A 14,603-nucleotide genomic window follows, 5' to 3' on the forward strand; every position below is an offset into this window, starting at 1 on the left:
TGTCATCATTATCCTGAACTCTATATCTGATAAATTTCTTATCTTCCTTTTGTTTAGCTCTTCTTTTAGAGAATTCTCTTGTTCTTTCATTTGGGGGTTGGCTTTTTGTCTCCCCATTTTGACTGCCTGTTTGGGTTTGTGTCTATGTATTAGGTAGATATGCTACGACTCCCTATCGCTATTGGAGGACAATGTCAGATGCTGTTTCTGACTGATCCTGAATACCCTGTTTGGAGCTACCTGCAATCCACAGCTTGTGGCTCCCTCTGCTGGGGCTTGGTGTCTTTGGAAAGGACGAAGATGTACAACAGGTTTTGCTTTCCTAACCCCAGGCCCAGAAAGAGATTAAGCAAAGACTCAAAGCCTCCAGAGACCCACCTCTGCCTGCAGTCTGATTGTATTCAGGCTTGACTAGCCTCAGGCTATGGACCACAGGTTGGGGAGAGAGGTCTTCCAACAGGGTGGGTCAACTGCTTACCCGTCCCCCCCTCCCCCAGCCAAAAACTGCCTGGATAGCAAAGGTCTATGGAGAAAGATGTCCTCCCCTGCGGGAGGGAATGACTCAGTATAGGAACTGGGTGGCTGCCTTCCCAGCTCCCACCCCAGAGCGCCCAACCCTGGATTCTCCTCACAGCTCCAGTCCAATTTGCCCTCCCTCCTCCGGAGCCCTAGGTGAGTGGCGGCACATGAAATGTTGTGCATTGGCCCTTTAAGAGAGTGCCTGCATTTCCAGTTATCTCTATCTGGCTGACTGCAACTCTGCTGCCTTTCACAGCCAGCTGTTCTGTGGGCACCTTTCTCAGATCTGGTTTTCTGGGCTGGGGAACCCAACTTGGGGTTTAGATCCCAGAGTGCTCAGTGGGAACCCCGACAGCTGAGATATCTCTCCGGACTTTCAGCTCTTGTCTGTGGGAGTCCAGCCAGCCCTTTTGCGTCTCTGTGCGGTCTCCACTTTCCATCCTTCATTTGCAGGGTTCTCTGTAGCTAGTCTTCAGTTGATTTTTCAGAGTGTTTTTTGTTTTTGTTTCCCCCTCCCCCCCCCCACCCACACTGCAGTTTGGTCCTGAGAATGTGTCAATGTAGCTTCCACTTAACTCCACCACCATTTTTAAGCCTCTGCACCTTTTTAACAACTCATCTTTGGAGGTTTCCTTTGTGGACCCATGACTCCATCTTGTCGGGTAGAATATAACATGACTTGTGCAAGGTTGATTTGGTCACCACTTACTGAAAGCTTCCTATGGGCCAGGCACTGAGTTGGGGACAAAAGGAGGAGTCCTGGCCCTTAAAGTTCCCAGCCTCTCAGTAGTGTAGGAAGAGAGGAGAATATGGAGACCAGACGCTTATGGGCTGCCCCCATTGGGAGCTTAGAAAAAGCTGTGTTAATTCCGCTTCATTGTTTGGATCTCATAGAGAAGGTGACATTTGAGATTTGTGAGTTGGCGAGCTTATACTGTGTATTAGCCATTTTTCTATAAATGCCCATTTAATTCTTACAACAAGCCTAGGAAGTAGATATAGCTGTGATTTAGAGGTGGAGCTGGAATTTGAACTAAGACTTGTCTTGACTGCAAAGCCCATGTTCTTTATGTTGGCTGTATTTTTTGCTTTAAAAGATGAGTGGGAGTTTGACTGACTAGGAAGACCCTCAGTTGTCTTATTTATTATGTTGTTAAGAAGATGAAAGGAAGTCTGGAAATAGGATCTTGGGAATGGAGAAAGAGGATTAAAAGAGAAATAAGACAGAAAAAGAAAGGAGCTTAATTGTAATTGTAATCTAGTAATGGCCTCTTTGGCACTGTTTTTCATGAAGTACAGAGTAGTTATGGAACATTAGAGTGACTAATTGACTTAATTTTTTTTCTACCAATTTCTATTTTCCCTTAAGAATTTGTATCCTAATTTGATCACTTCTGATTGTGTCATTTATTTGTGTTGAAAATTAAGTGCTAATATTAACACTATACCTTCCCTTCTACCACCCCACTCCCTACTTGAATTCCTTTATTTCCTTGATGTCTGCCATCACAATGTGTTTTAACTGGGTATTGTCTTAGCCTTTTAGTTACATCATTCAGCATTTATAGTACAGTAGGAAAAAGGGAAGGAAGGGAGTGGTACCTACCTGAGAACTCAGTATTATCATCTCCGTTTTAGAAATGAGAGAACCTAGGGCCAGGACTTGGCAAAATGTGTTGATTTGCATCTCGGTCTTTCAGTCCCTAAAACTTGTGTGCTTTGTGTCATGAAGGGAAGCTTAGGTTCCTACCCTTTCCATCACTTAGAGACACTCAGCTGATCTCTTCAGTTTTGATTTCCTCTTTTGTTGGAGGAGGAGGAAGCTTGAACTCAGTGCCTCCTGGTGTTTCTTCCAGCTCTAGCTTTGAGAGGTTAGATTCAAGTTTAGTTTAGCTGAAGAAGAAAGATGGAAAGCCCCTGCGGACAGAAACGAGCTTGCATTTCCCATAGTACCTACCTACCAGTGCTTTGCGCTAGTAGGCTCCCAGACATTTAATTAACGAACCCTCTTGTTCCTGTTTAAAAGCTCACTGTTCTGTTAACCTAATCTGAGTATTTTTTGAGAGATTTTCATCCAGTTTTTTCTGCATCATCTCAAATTTTACAGTTTGTTTATCATGCGCATGTTTTGTTTACGTCTTACTCTCTGTGTGCTTCATGTGGGACATAACCCAGGACTTGGTCATCTTTTCAGTGTTTGGTATGACCATTTGAAATAGAAGCATACACAAGAATAAAAAGAAGGATTTGCTGAAAAACCAAAGGTTTGTCCTTATGGAGGCTTATTTGAATGCACATTCTGTTGGTTGAATTGATTTGTTGGCATATAAATGTATCCTGATGGACTGCTCTGAAAATCTAACTTCGTGCTTTTTGACCTTTTTAAAGTCAGACACTGCTTTACTAATTGGAAGAAGGAAAGCAATGAATCACTCCTTGGAGAATCTGCAGATGCACTCACTCAAAAGTTCCCGTGCAATTGAGGAACAGGAGGATTCAGCCGACTGATGGGTGCCTGGTTGACCTCAGGTCTTACCCAGAGGATGGCAGAGGTGGAGAGACAGGAGATGTTACGTAGAGGAGTCCAGAGAACACTTGGCCAGTTCATATGGGTTTTTTATTTTGTTATTTTTAAATGAATGCCTTTCCCTTTCAAAGCAAGATTGTTCCTTTCTTTCCTTTATATACCTTACAGGAGCACAGGACTCGGCAATTAGTCATCTGCAGTAATCATTTGAGTGTCTTCCACCTTTAAAAAGGAATAATTGCTTTCTCAGTTATTTTGCTACTACTGTCTCTTCCCTTCACTTTCCTTCTTATCCTGGCAAATTTCTGGAAATAGTAGTCTTAGTCTTCATTTTCTCACCAACCATCCACTCCTAAAGTCATTGCCCAGGAGCTTAATGAATGCTTCATTACCACATCTGTTGTTGCATTTTTAGTCTTTGCCTTATGTGTGTTCTCTGTAGCATTAACACCTGTTGCCATCCTGCTTCTTAACACTCTTCCCTTCACCTCCCTAATCACTCTCTTTAGGCTTTCTTCCACCCATTTGTCACTTTTGCCCAGTCATCAAGTCCTGTTGATGATGCAGAGAGTTATAGGTTCTCCCTCTCCCTCTTCTTACTCCTCTTCTCTTTCTCTTAGTTTCCCTGCCTCCCTGTCTTTTACCCCTTTGGGGAGCTCTTCTGTAGTACCCCTGGCTTCTAACATCATTTAGGATGATCCCAGGCCTGACTCAAGCCCATAAATAGGCTTCAAATGCAACATGGCCCAAACTATACTCCCTACTATTCGTTTTCCTTTTTCTCCAAACCCTCTCTTCCTGCAGGTATCTCATTGAATGATACCCGTACCCACATAGCTGACGAACTTAGAGACTCAGAGAGCCCATGACTCAAATCTGCCCCTTCTTCCTTATCACCTTTGTGGCTGCTTCATTTTCCCTTGGACAACTGTAATAGCCTCTTAATTGGTCCTCCTGTATGAGTCCTCTCTTTTCTCCAGACTGATGACACTTTCAAATATGCAAATCTGAGCTTATCTCTGCTTGCTTAAAATCATTAAATGTCTGTTCAGTACCAAAAGAATAACGTTTAAATTCTTTAACAAGACCTAGAAAATCATTTGTGCTTGTCACCCTTGCTCTCTCCAGCACTGTCTTTCCTTATGCTGTGCTCCAGCCTTGGGACTTTTGCAGAAGTTGTTTCCACCATTCAAGATGTGTTCAGTCCTCCTCCTTTTTAAACTGCTCCTTTCCCCTTACCTTTAAGGCTCAACACAGCTTCATTTCTTTGAGGTCACTTTCTTGACACTCTCTCCACTCACTGTGTGCCTCTTCCCTGTACCCCCAAACTTACTACAGTGAGTGTATTTGGTTACCTGACTTCCTTCCGCATTAATCAACAAGACCTTTGCCTTTTTTAGACTGTGTCTTATTCCCAGATCCCAGGGCCTAGCACAATGCATGGCACGTGGCAGGTTCTCAGGAAGTTAATGATGTTGGGTCTGAGAATGCTGAGAAGAAAGGGAAGGGAACTTGCTGTGGTTAGGGTGGTGAAACCTGTCAGTGAAGCCTGCTGTGGGTAGCAGCTGGATGTGGCACAGTGCATTTCGTTGGGAAGATAGGTAAAGATTTTCTACTAAATGCTGATCACTTTTTTCTCTTCTACAAACTTACGTTTTCATGCCTCCTCCCCTCCGATTTCAGAGTCAGAACTGCCTCCTCACCCCCTGTTATTTACCCCAACCATTTCCAACAATTATGGTGTCTTGCTTCATTTGTCAGCCTATTTTTGGTGTCTTGAGTTTCTCTTCTACTAGTCCTTCCTAGTGCCTTTGAACATGCTTAAGTTGTCCCTTCCTAAGAAGAGATCACATTCCTCCAGATTGTCCCCCCCCAATTAAGCAAATGCCCAGTCTTCTACCACAGCTAAGTTTTTGGAAGGGATGAATCTTCAGTTGCTTGTTTATGTATTCAGTTTCCTCTCAATTCTGAGACTTTACCCCTCTACTGAAACCCTTCTCAGTTCACCAGGTTTCTTCCTGCGACATTTGTCTTTGACTTTTCTGGTGAACTGCCCACTTCTTTATCAATTTACTCTGGATGTTGACATTTCCCAGGCTTCTGCTCCATTTAACTACCCTCTGAATGTTACCTCATTAATAATGCCTTCAGCTCTCACTCTACACAGAAAACTTCCAAATCTCTAGCTCTAAACAGATCTTTTGATCTCTACACTTGTCTGCTTAGTGGACACCTTGCCTATCTGGTTGTCATGTAATCACCTTAGACTTAACCTATTCTACACTGCATCCATGGTTTATTTTCTTGTTCCCATCCAATGTGTCTTCCATATCTTGGGAATGGCCTAGCATTAGGTGGGTAAGCCAGAAATCCTAAACTCATCTTCACACTCCTTCCTCTACACCTCTCACATCTACTACGTCCATTTTCACCAACGAAAATCCTGTCTCTTTGCTTCTCTTTACCCCCTGCCATATCCTGAGTATAGCCCTCTCCCTTCAGGATTTTTGCTCATGTCCCAGCTTTCTGTCTCTAACTTCTCCTTGCTTCCCTCATCCTTCACACTGTCCTGTATACAGTTTTCAGAGTCATTTTTCTAAAATTGAAATTTGATCATGTCATTTCTTTGTTTTAAACATTCATTGGCCTCCTAGTTTTTACAGGTTAGTGGTCAAAATTCTTAGGCCAGCATCAAAGCCTTTCAAATTTGGGCCATACTTAAAAAAAAAAAGACATACAATCTCAACTGGAATTTTCTCTTTTTTAAAAAAAATATATTTTATTGATTTTTTTTTTTACAGAGAGGAAGGGAGAAGGATAGAGAGAAACATTGATGAGAGAGAAACATCAATCAGCTGCCTCCTGCACACTCCCCACTGGGGATGTGCCCTCAACCAAGGTACATGCCCTTGACCAGACTCGAACCTGGGACCCTTGACTCCGCAGGCTAACGCTCTATCCACTAAGCCAAACCGGTTAGGGCGGTGTTTTCTCTTAAACAACAATATTTACAAGCTGTTTAGAATAACACTCCGATACACACACACAGTCATGCTGCAAGTACAGGTATTTTATATTTTAATACCTTACGGTACATTTGTTGACTTTAGAGAATGAGAAAGGGGGAGAGAGAGAAGCATCGATGTGAGAGAAACATCGATCGGTTGCCTCCTTTATGTACCTTGACCGGGGATTGAACCCACAACCTAAGTATGTGCCCTGACAGGGAATAAAACTCGAAACCTTTAGGTGTACAGGACGATGCTGGAGCTAGCCACCTGAGCCACCGACCAGGCAGTATAGGTATTTTTACCTCTGGTTTATACTGAATGCAAGTAGAGGTGATGAGTACTTCTTTTTAAAGCCCATGATCAGAAAAGGGAAACCCATTTTCCTTCCTCACACCTACCTTCCTAAAATCATTTTTAATATCTTTCCTTCCATTTCCTCATATAGAGCTCATTGCCAGACTTATGTAGGGTTAAATGGTCAGTTTTTACAATTTATTTTTGCTTAAACTATATATATATATGCTTTTTAAAAGCATAGGCACACATGATTTCCCATTTCTCACCTTCATTCACTTCCCTCATGCCCCTTATACTCTAACCATGTGGTGTCTTCTATAGAGGCCGTTTGCACTTTGATCACATCACACCAGGGCTTTTCTTACAGCTCAACATGTATCTTTTCAAATACCAGGGCTTCCATCAGTGTTCAGCTCTCTGCCCTCCCACCCTCCTGTGTTCACATAAAGCTTCATATGTTAACTTTATTTTAGTATTCAATGCAGTAAGAGGTAGTATACAATTATGCAGTTAAGAGTGTAAATTCAGGCCTGCTGGGCAGCTCAGTTGGTTAGAGCATTGTCCTGATACACCAAGGTTGCAGGTTTGATCCCCGGTCAGGGCACATAAAAATCAATGAATGCATAAATAAATGGGACAACAGATCTATGTTTGTCTCTCTCTCTCCCTGCATTCCTCCCTCTCCCACTACTTCTCTTCCTTCTTCCCTCTCTCTAAAAATCAATGGGAAAAAAAAAAGAGTGTGAATTCATGGGCCAAACTGCTTGGATGTGGATCCTGGATCTGCCACCTAAAAGTCACATGACTTTGGATAAAGTATTTAACTTCTCCATGCCTTAGCTTCTTCACCATGGAGTATATTAAGATGAAATGAACTGACATATGTAAAGTGCTTAGTGTAGACCTGGCACTGTTAGATATTAACTAATGTCACTATCACTTGATAATATTTTTCAAGATTACAAATGTAACTTCAGAGCCTCAGTCCCAGAAATTCTTATTCATTAGTTCTGGATGGGTCCTGGAATGGTCCTCCAAGGACATTTACTGTCTTCCTAGGGTCTGGGCAGGCTCAGCAGTGTCATTTCTAGCTTGAGAGCCTAGCACAGTACCTGGAGCTTTCATTCATCCATTATCTATTGGATGCCTACTGTGTGCCAAGGATTGTTCTAGAAACTGGAGAGACTGAGATGATAAAACTGACAAAACCTTTGCCTTATGGAGCTCATCTGGTAGGGGGAAGATGGGTACTAAATAAAAAAGGAAATATATATAACTGTGTTGCTGGATAATTGATAGGTGCCGAATGGAGGGGGCGGGGTGCAGTGTAAAGGGGTTTGGGAGTGGATTCTGTCTAAAAGAGGGTTATTGGGAAGGCCGTGTGTCTGAGAAGGTGATACTTGAACCGAGATCCTATATAAAATGAGTGTACAAGTCATGCACACATTTGGGGAAACAGAATTCCAAACAGAGGGAAGGGCAAGTGCAAGGCCTCAAGGTGGTGATGAGCTTGAAGTATTTAAGGGACAGCAAAGTCATTGTTCCTGCAATGGAGTGATGGAGTGGTACTGTAGGAGATGGGCTCAGGGAGGAAGGAGGAATGTTCCTGGTAGGCAAGTCATAGGAGAGACTTTGGATTTTGTTGTGAGATGGAAGCCATGGAGGATTCTGAGCAAGAGTCCATTTTTAAAAGAACATGGCTGGGCCCGGCTGGTGTTGCTCAGTGATTGAGCATCGACCCAGGAACCAAGAGATCTTGGTTCGATTTCCAATCAGGGCATATGCCCGGGGTGTGGGCTCAGTTCCCAGAAGGGGGGGTGTACAGGAGGCAGCCAATCAACGATGTTTTTCTCTCATCAATGTTTCTATCTCTATCCCTCTCTCTTCCTCTCTCTATAAAAATCAGTAAAATATGTATTAAAAAAAAAAAAAGAACATGGCTGGTGTGGGGAGAGTTGGCTATGGGAAATGTGTGGGTGCTGCCATGTGTGGAAGCGGTAAGACCACTGCAATAATCCAGGCCAAGAATAGGAGAGGCTCTGGCATGAATCAGGGTGGTGTCGTGGGGAGAATGTGGTAAGAAGTGCTCAGATTCCAAATTGATTCTGATGGTAGAACTGAGAGAACTTGCTGATGGTTAAGTGGGGTTGGGGGAGGAAGAGAGGAAACTAGGGTGACTGACTGCTTGTGGCCCAAGCTTAGGTGAACGGTGGTTTCTTTTCCTGAGATGGGACGTAGTGGGTTTGGGGCTCGAGTGCAGTTTGGACATGATAAACTGGAGATGTTTAGTCCACCTCACCGGCAAGTCGAGATGGGGGAGAGGGTCAGGTTGCAGATACAAATGTGGCAATCAGTTTATTGTTAGAACACAGGTCCTGAGAGATTAGGGTAAGCCATTTCAAAGAGAAGGTATTTGAATAAAACTTTGAAGAATGAGTATGATTTCCAAAGGCAAACAATAGGGAAAATAAAAAAATATTTACATCCAGTTCTCACATTCTTTTCCTCTGGCCTCTTGCTGAATTTGTTCAAGGGGCTGCAGACCTGGTTGATAACCTTTTTTCACCAGTAAACCACTTAGGTTCTCTCCTGAAAAGGAAGCCAGAACAGATTACACATTAACTGATAAGCCAACCAAATTCCGCTATTCCTCAGTGTTTACAAATTGAAAATTTAAGTTGGGCCCTAGAGGTGAGGAATGTGCATGTGTTTTGCTTCACTCTATGCATCTGCTGTGAATTGGGATGTGTTGATTTTGGTGTGGGCGCTTTTGTAGGCTGTCTGTCATTTCCACCGAGCATTTTACATTTTGGGGCAGTTTTACTTCTACTGATATTGACTTTATTATGTACTTGACTCAAACTGCTAATTTATTTAGTCAAGTTAAAACCACAACTGCAGCCTTGAGAAATTGGGACTCTTCTTTTCTCTCTCATTACTCATATTCCTCACTGGTGTCTGTCTTGACACCTGCTTTGTCTGAAAGAAAACACACAAAACAAAACCAGTCATGCTTTGTCACTCTATTTAGGTAGAATTTTATTTGAAGTAGAATATTGCTTATCTTTTTGTTTATTTCCATGATAACTGTAATCATAAATTTTGCACAAATTTTGATCTAAATAGAGAAAAAATACTAGATGTTTGTTAAATTCAGTGGGGTAAAGATTGTGCATTGAAAAAAATTCAGTCTATTAAGTAGTCTAAGATCCTTTTAGAGCTGATATATAAAATTCATACCAGTCAGTAATGCTGTTACCTTAAAACAATCTTAACCTATATACTATCACTTGTCTTTGTGCTGAAAAGGGATAAGATGTATGTATGAAACATCAGGCCTTGTATTATACTTTCAGCCATTTTTCTATTTAGAAAAGGGGTTGCATTAAAGAAAAGTAGTCATAGTATTTACCTCTAGGTGGGTAAAGTCTTTTAGTCTTCAAAGTTCTTATAATAGATTTGGTCAAAATTTTAGGTTTGTATTTGTCTTGAATTAATAAGACCACTACTGCTCTATACTCAATGTAGGTACACTGGTTTTCAACAATTGCACAATTCAGGATCCCAGTATTTTATACATACAAGGCGTTCTGGGCAAGAAGAAGCGTCTCTAAAAAAGAACATTGTCTGGCCTGACCGCGTTTTAGTTCAATGGTTGAGCATTGACCTATGAACAAGGAGGTCACGGTTTGATTCCCGGACAGAGCACATGCCGGGTTGTGGGCTCCATCCCCTGTGTGAGGCATGCAGGAGGCAGCCAATCAATGATTTTCTCTCATCATTGATGTTTCTGTCTCTCTCCATCTCCCTCTCTGAAATCAATAAAAATATATATATTTTAAAAATAAGAACATTGTCTGGATCTTATGTAAACTACAGATAGCTTTCTTTATTTGAAAAAAAAGTTAAATGCCAAAAAATACAGATAATATAATAAACACCCCAATACAGAATAAGTAAATGTCAGTAACTTACATATTTTGTTTTAAATCTTTCTTTAATAAATAAACTTCACTGAGAATGTAAAGACATGTCTGCCCTCCATATCTTCCCCTTCATGCCACTCTTTTTTACCTTCCAGAGGAATTTAGTGTGAACTATTTCTTTTTTTTAATATATTAGTTAATGCAATATTTTGCCATACTAGTATGCATCACTTAACATGTTTCTGAGACTCACCTATTTTTGAAATATAGATCTAGTTCATTCTTTTCAGCTATATAGTACTTCATAAGAATTTAGCACACTTATTATTAACTAGGGGCCCCGTGCATGAATTCGTGCACCTTGAAAGGAACTGTGGGCCGTGAAGCTGCGGTGCGCACAGGGGCAGGTCTTGGCCCATCCTCCATGCCCCTGCCCGGACCCTTCCAACTGCAGCCCCACTCCCACCACTGCAGCTCCTACGCGCTGATGGCACAGAGCGATTGGGACCGGCGCCAGCAGCAGGTTCCAGGGGCGGCTCCAGCACTGGCTGCAGATGTGAGGGGGGCTGTCATCGGCAGTGGGTGTGAGAGGCAGCTGCTGGCCCTGATCACCCCTCAGGAGCAGGGGGAGGTGGAGAAGCCCTGGAGAAGGGCGATCGGGGCCAGCAGCCGCCACTCAGACCTGCTGACGGCGCCGAGCAATCTTGACTGGTGCCCGGCGCTGACAGCGAGTATGAGTGGCGGCTCCAGTGCCAGCAGTGGGTGCAAGTGGGGCTGGCACCGGCAGCAGGTATGAGCACCAGGCGGGATCACAGTGTGTGGGAGCAAAATATTTTTAGTAACCACCAGAGGCTCTCCCAACAACAGCGACAGGCGCTCCATCTTGGTCTGGCACCCCCACTCACCTGCTCCACCATCCCACTGCTGCTGACGCCCACCATGTTCTGCGTGCGCTCCCTGGTGGTCAGGGCATATCATAGTGACTGGTTGTTCGGTTGTTTGGTTCCGCTGTTCAGACAATTTGCATATTAGCCTTTTATTATATAGGATGAGTTCTTTATTCTGAATGATAATTGCTTATCTGTTAACATAAGCTACAAGTAAGTATCTTTTACTTTCCTTGGCTGTTCTTTGCTGTCTAGCTTTATGTCTTTCTTGGGTAGCTTTCCTGAGTTTGATCTTGGGTCTTTCATAGCACTTCCCACCCACTGGATATTTGTTTATTTATTTATTTAATATTTTTATTGATTTCAGAGAGGGAGAGAGAGATAGAAACATCAAAGATGAGAGAGAATCATTGATTAGCTACCTCCTGCACGCCCCCCACTGGGGATCAAGCCCGCAACCTGGGCATGTGCCCTGATCAGGAATCGAACCATGACCTCCTAGTTGATAGGTTGATGCTCAACCACTGAGCCACGTCGGCCAGGCCACCCACTGGATTTTTACGCTGCAGTAGAGTGCCTTGTGATCTAGTTTTCCCACCTGTGTGACAGACTAAGTTTTCTTTCTTTCTGCTCCAAAGGAACTAGGAAGCTGGTGAGCTGAAGAAGCAATCTGAAAGGTTGGGACAGGCTATTTCAATCAGGCTGGCTTCTAGTGTGCCTTTAATGGCATCATTAGTGAGTATTCTTGGTGTTGATTTTTCTTGCTATAATAATGGGTGTGATGTTTCTCAGTTGCTGGCTGTCTCCTGAGGATATCACGGAGGTTGCTTTATTAATTTAGGATACATTACATTCTAAGATTTCTTCAGGAAAGTTATATGTCTGTGTGAGGGTTCTTTATGTGTGGTTATTTCAAAATAAGAGCTACACAATTAGGCTTTCTGCTGAAATATCGGAATCCAATGTCTGCCATTAAAAACACATTGGTTGCAAAGCTTTATTTGTTTCTAAAGCATCGATTTAATGTGTGAGCTAACAATTCAATCAAGAAAATAGATTTTTTTAAAAACTTCTCTCAGTGTCCTTACTCTTGAATTCATGGCTATTTAAAGAGCACGCCCTCTCCGAATTTCTGTTACTATGACTTTTTTTTTTCATTTTTTTGAGGGAAAACTTTAAACAAAATTATCATAGACTAATAATGATAAAAGCATTATTGACACAAAAGATAATTTTCAAAACCTTCAACCTGTATACAACAGCACAAATTTACCATGACTTTAGATCCAAGTTGTAGAGTAGGCATCTGTTCATAGGAAACGTGCAGAGTCAGAATTGAGTTGCCTCTCAGGAATCTGGTGTTCACCCTTTTGTTATGGAACAGTTGCACTGTTCTAGGCTCTGGGCATCCAGGGAAGAATGGGATAGGAATAGTCTCTCGTGTGAAAGTTTACTCTAGATGGGAACAAATGAAATAGGAGTTGATCCTAAGTCCTGTGCTGAAGATGAAAAGGATGATAATGCTGGTGAGGGGGCGACAGTTGTCTCAGTGATCATTCACCCAAAACCGGTTGTGCATGCAGGAGGATGCATGCAGGAAGAAGAAAACCATTGCTCAAAATAGAAGGATGGCATGGCCATCCTTTCATTCATTCATCCAATTTACTGAGCACCTGCTCTTTGTTTGGGAGTGTTCTGGATGCTGATCATCTGTGTTGAACAAGAGGGACAGAAAAGTATCTGTTCATGGAGTTTTTATTCTGGAAGGGGAATACTTACATAAACAAGAAAAGAAGTAATGTGAGGGTTGGTGCATTGCAGATGAGTAGGGAAAGGAGGAAGCAGTAGGATACCTTTAATGAAAATAGACTGCCAAAGGATAAATTTTAAAGACATCTATAAGATATTCAACAGATTTTACTTTATACTGTCCATTTCCCCCATTTTAATATACTTTTCCCGTGCACAGAACCTACTGTATTGAAACCTCAAGCATAATTTTATTGTCTTAACAAAATCCATCATCAGCCCTAGGCTTCTGGAGACAGATTATTACCTTCTCAGAAGGTAATCTTTTCAGAGTTGAAGTGAAATATGGTTAACTTGTTTTTTGGAAGGTTTGAAGAAAGGAGAGATATTGTACCTAAATTTTGTTTGCAAGAGTATAAAATACAGCTCATTTTATGCAGAATGAAAAAAAAAAAACCTGTTGTGGAGATAATAACTTTAAGTTTATATCTGGAAAGCTGAGACCCGATAGATTATATATCAAATTGCTATATAACATATTTGGTAACACATATAGTTTGAGTTTTAAAATACTGTAGCTGCATCAGGAAACATATTACAAAGGAAGGGTATGTGTTTCTAACACCAGAATTTAATAAACTCTAAAAAAAGAGAAAATCAATCTCTTTGCAAAACAAAACATCTTTATTCATTCATTTTATATATTTTTACACATATATATATATATATATACACACATACACACACACACACACACACACACACACACACACACACACACACACACACACACACACACACTTAAAACATTGGGGGTGCTACCAAAATATAACTAATATGAAGGCCAGATACTTTTTTCTTCCTCTTAAAAAAAAAGTTTCTTTTAATAGCAGTTTTAGGTTCACAACAAGACCCAGTAGAAAGTATAGAGAGTTCCTATATGCCCCTGGCCCCATACATGCACTGTCAACATCTAGCACTAGACTGATATATTTTTTTACAATCGATAAACTTACATTGACACATCATTATAACCCCAAATTCCTAGTCTACATTAGGGTTCAATATTGCTGTCATACATTCTGTCGGTTTTGACATTATAATATCATGCAGAATAGATTCACTGCCTATCTATTTATTTCTCCCTCCCCTCAACCCTGCCTTTTCTAGAATGTTATATAATTGTAGTTATACAGGATGTAGCCTTTTTCAGATTGGCTTTTTAAATTTAGTAATATGCATTTAATATTCCTCAAGTCTGAACATGGTAGCTTATTTTAGTGCTTAATGATATCCCATTGTTTAGATGTACCACAGTTTATCCATTCAACTACTGAAGGACATCTTGGTTGCTTCCACGTTTCGGTAGTATGAATAAAGTTGCTATAAACATTCATGTGCAGGTTTTTGTGTGGACATGTGTTTTCAACTCTTTTGGGTAAATATCTAGGTGTGAGATGGATTGCTGAATTGTATGGTAAGAGTATGTGTTTTTGTAAAGAAACAGTCAAACTGTCTTCCAAAGTGTCTGTACCATTTTGCATGCCCACCTACAATGGATGAGAGCTCCTGTTCCACATCCTTGCCAGCGTTTAATGTTCAGTGTTTTAGGTTTTGGCTATTCTTTTTATTTTATTACTAGAGGCCCAGTGCACGAAATTAGTGCACGGGTAGGCTCCCTAGCGGC

The 14,603-nt window shown here is 41.6% G+C and overlaps 1 protein-coding gene across 1 annotated transcript in view; it reads left to right on the top strand.

Moving 5' to 3' along the window:
- The first annotated feature begins 3,011 nt into the window (after positions 1-3,011).
- The window catches only part of VAPB (VAMP (vesicle-associated membrane protein)-associated protein B and C), a 42,805-nt gene continuing 31,213 nt past the window's right edge, over positions 3,012-14,603 (top strand). Inside the window, exon 1 of the mRNA XM_014528808.1 lies at positions 3,012-3,048. Coding sequence (XP_014384294.1) covers positions 3,027-3,048 — 22 coding nt within the window. The 5' untranslated portion in view covers positions 3,012-3,026. The remainder of the gene's footprint in view (positions 3,049-14,603) is intronic.

The sequence above is a fragment of the Myotis brandtii genome, unplaced genomic scaffold (genome assembly GCF_000412655.1).
Source record: "Myotis brandtii unplaced genomic scaffold, ASM41265v1 scaffold653, whole genome shotgun sequence".
Taxonomy (NCBI): Eukaryota; Metazoa; Chordata; class Mammalia; order Chiroptera; family Vespertilionidae; genus Myotis; species Myotis brandtii.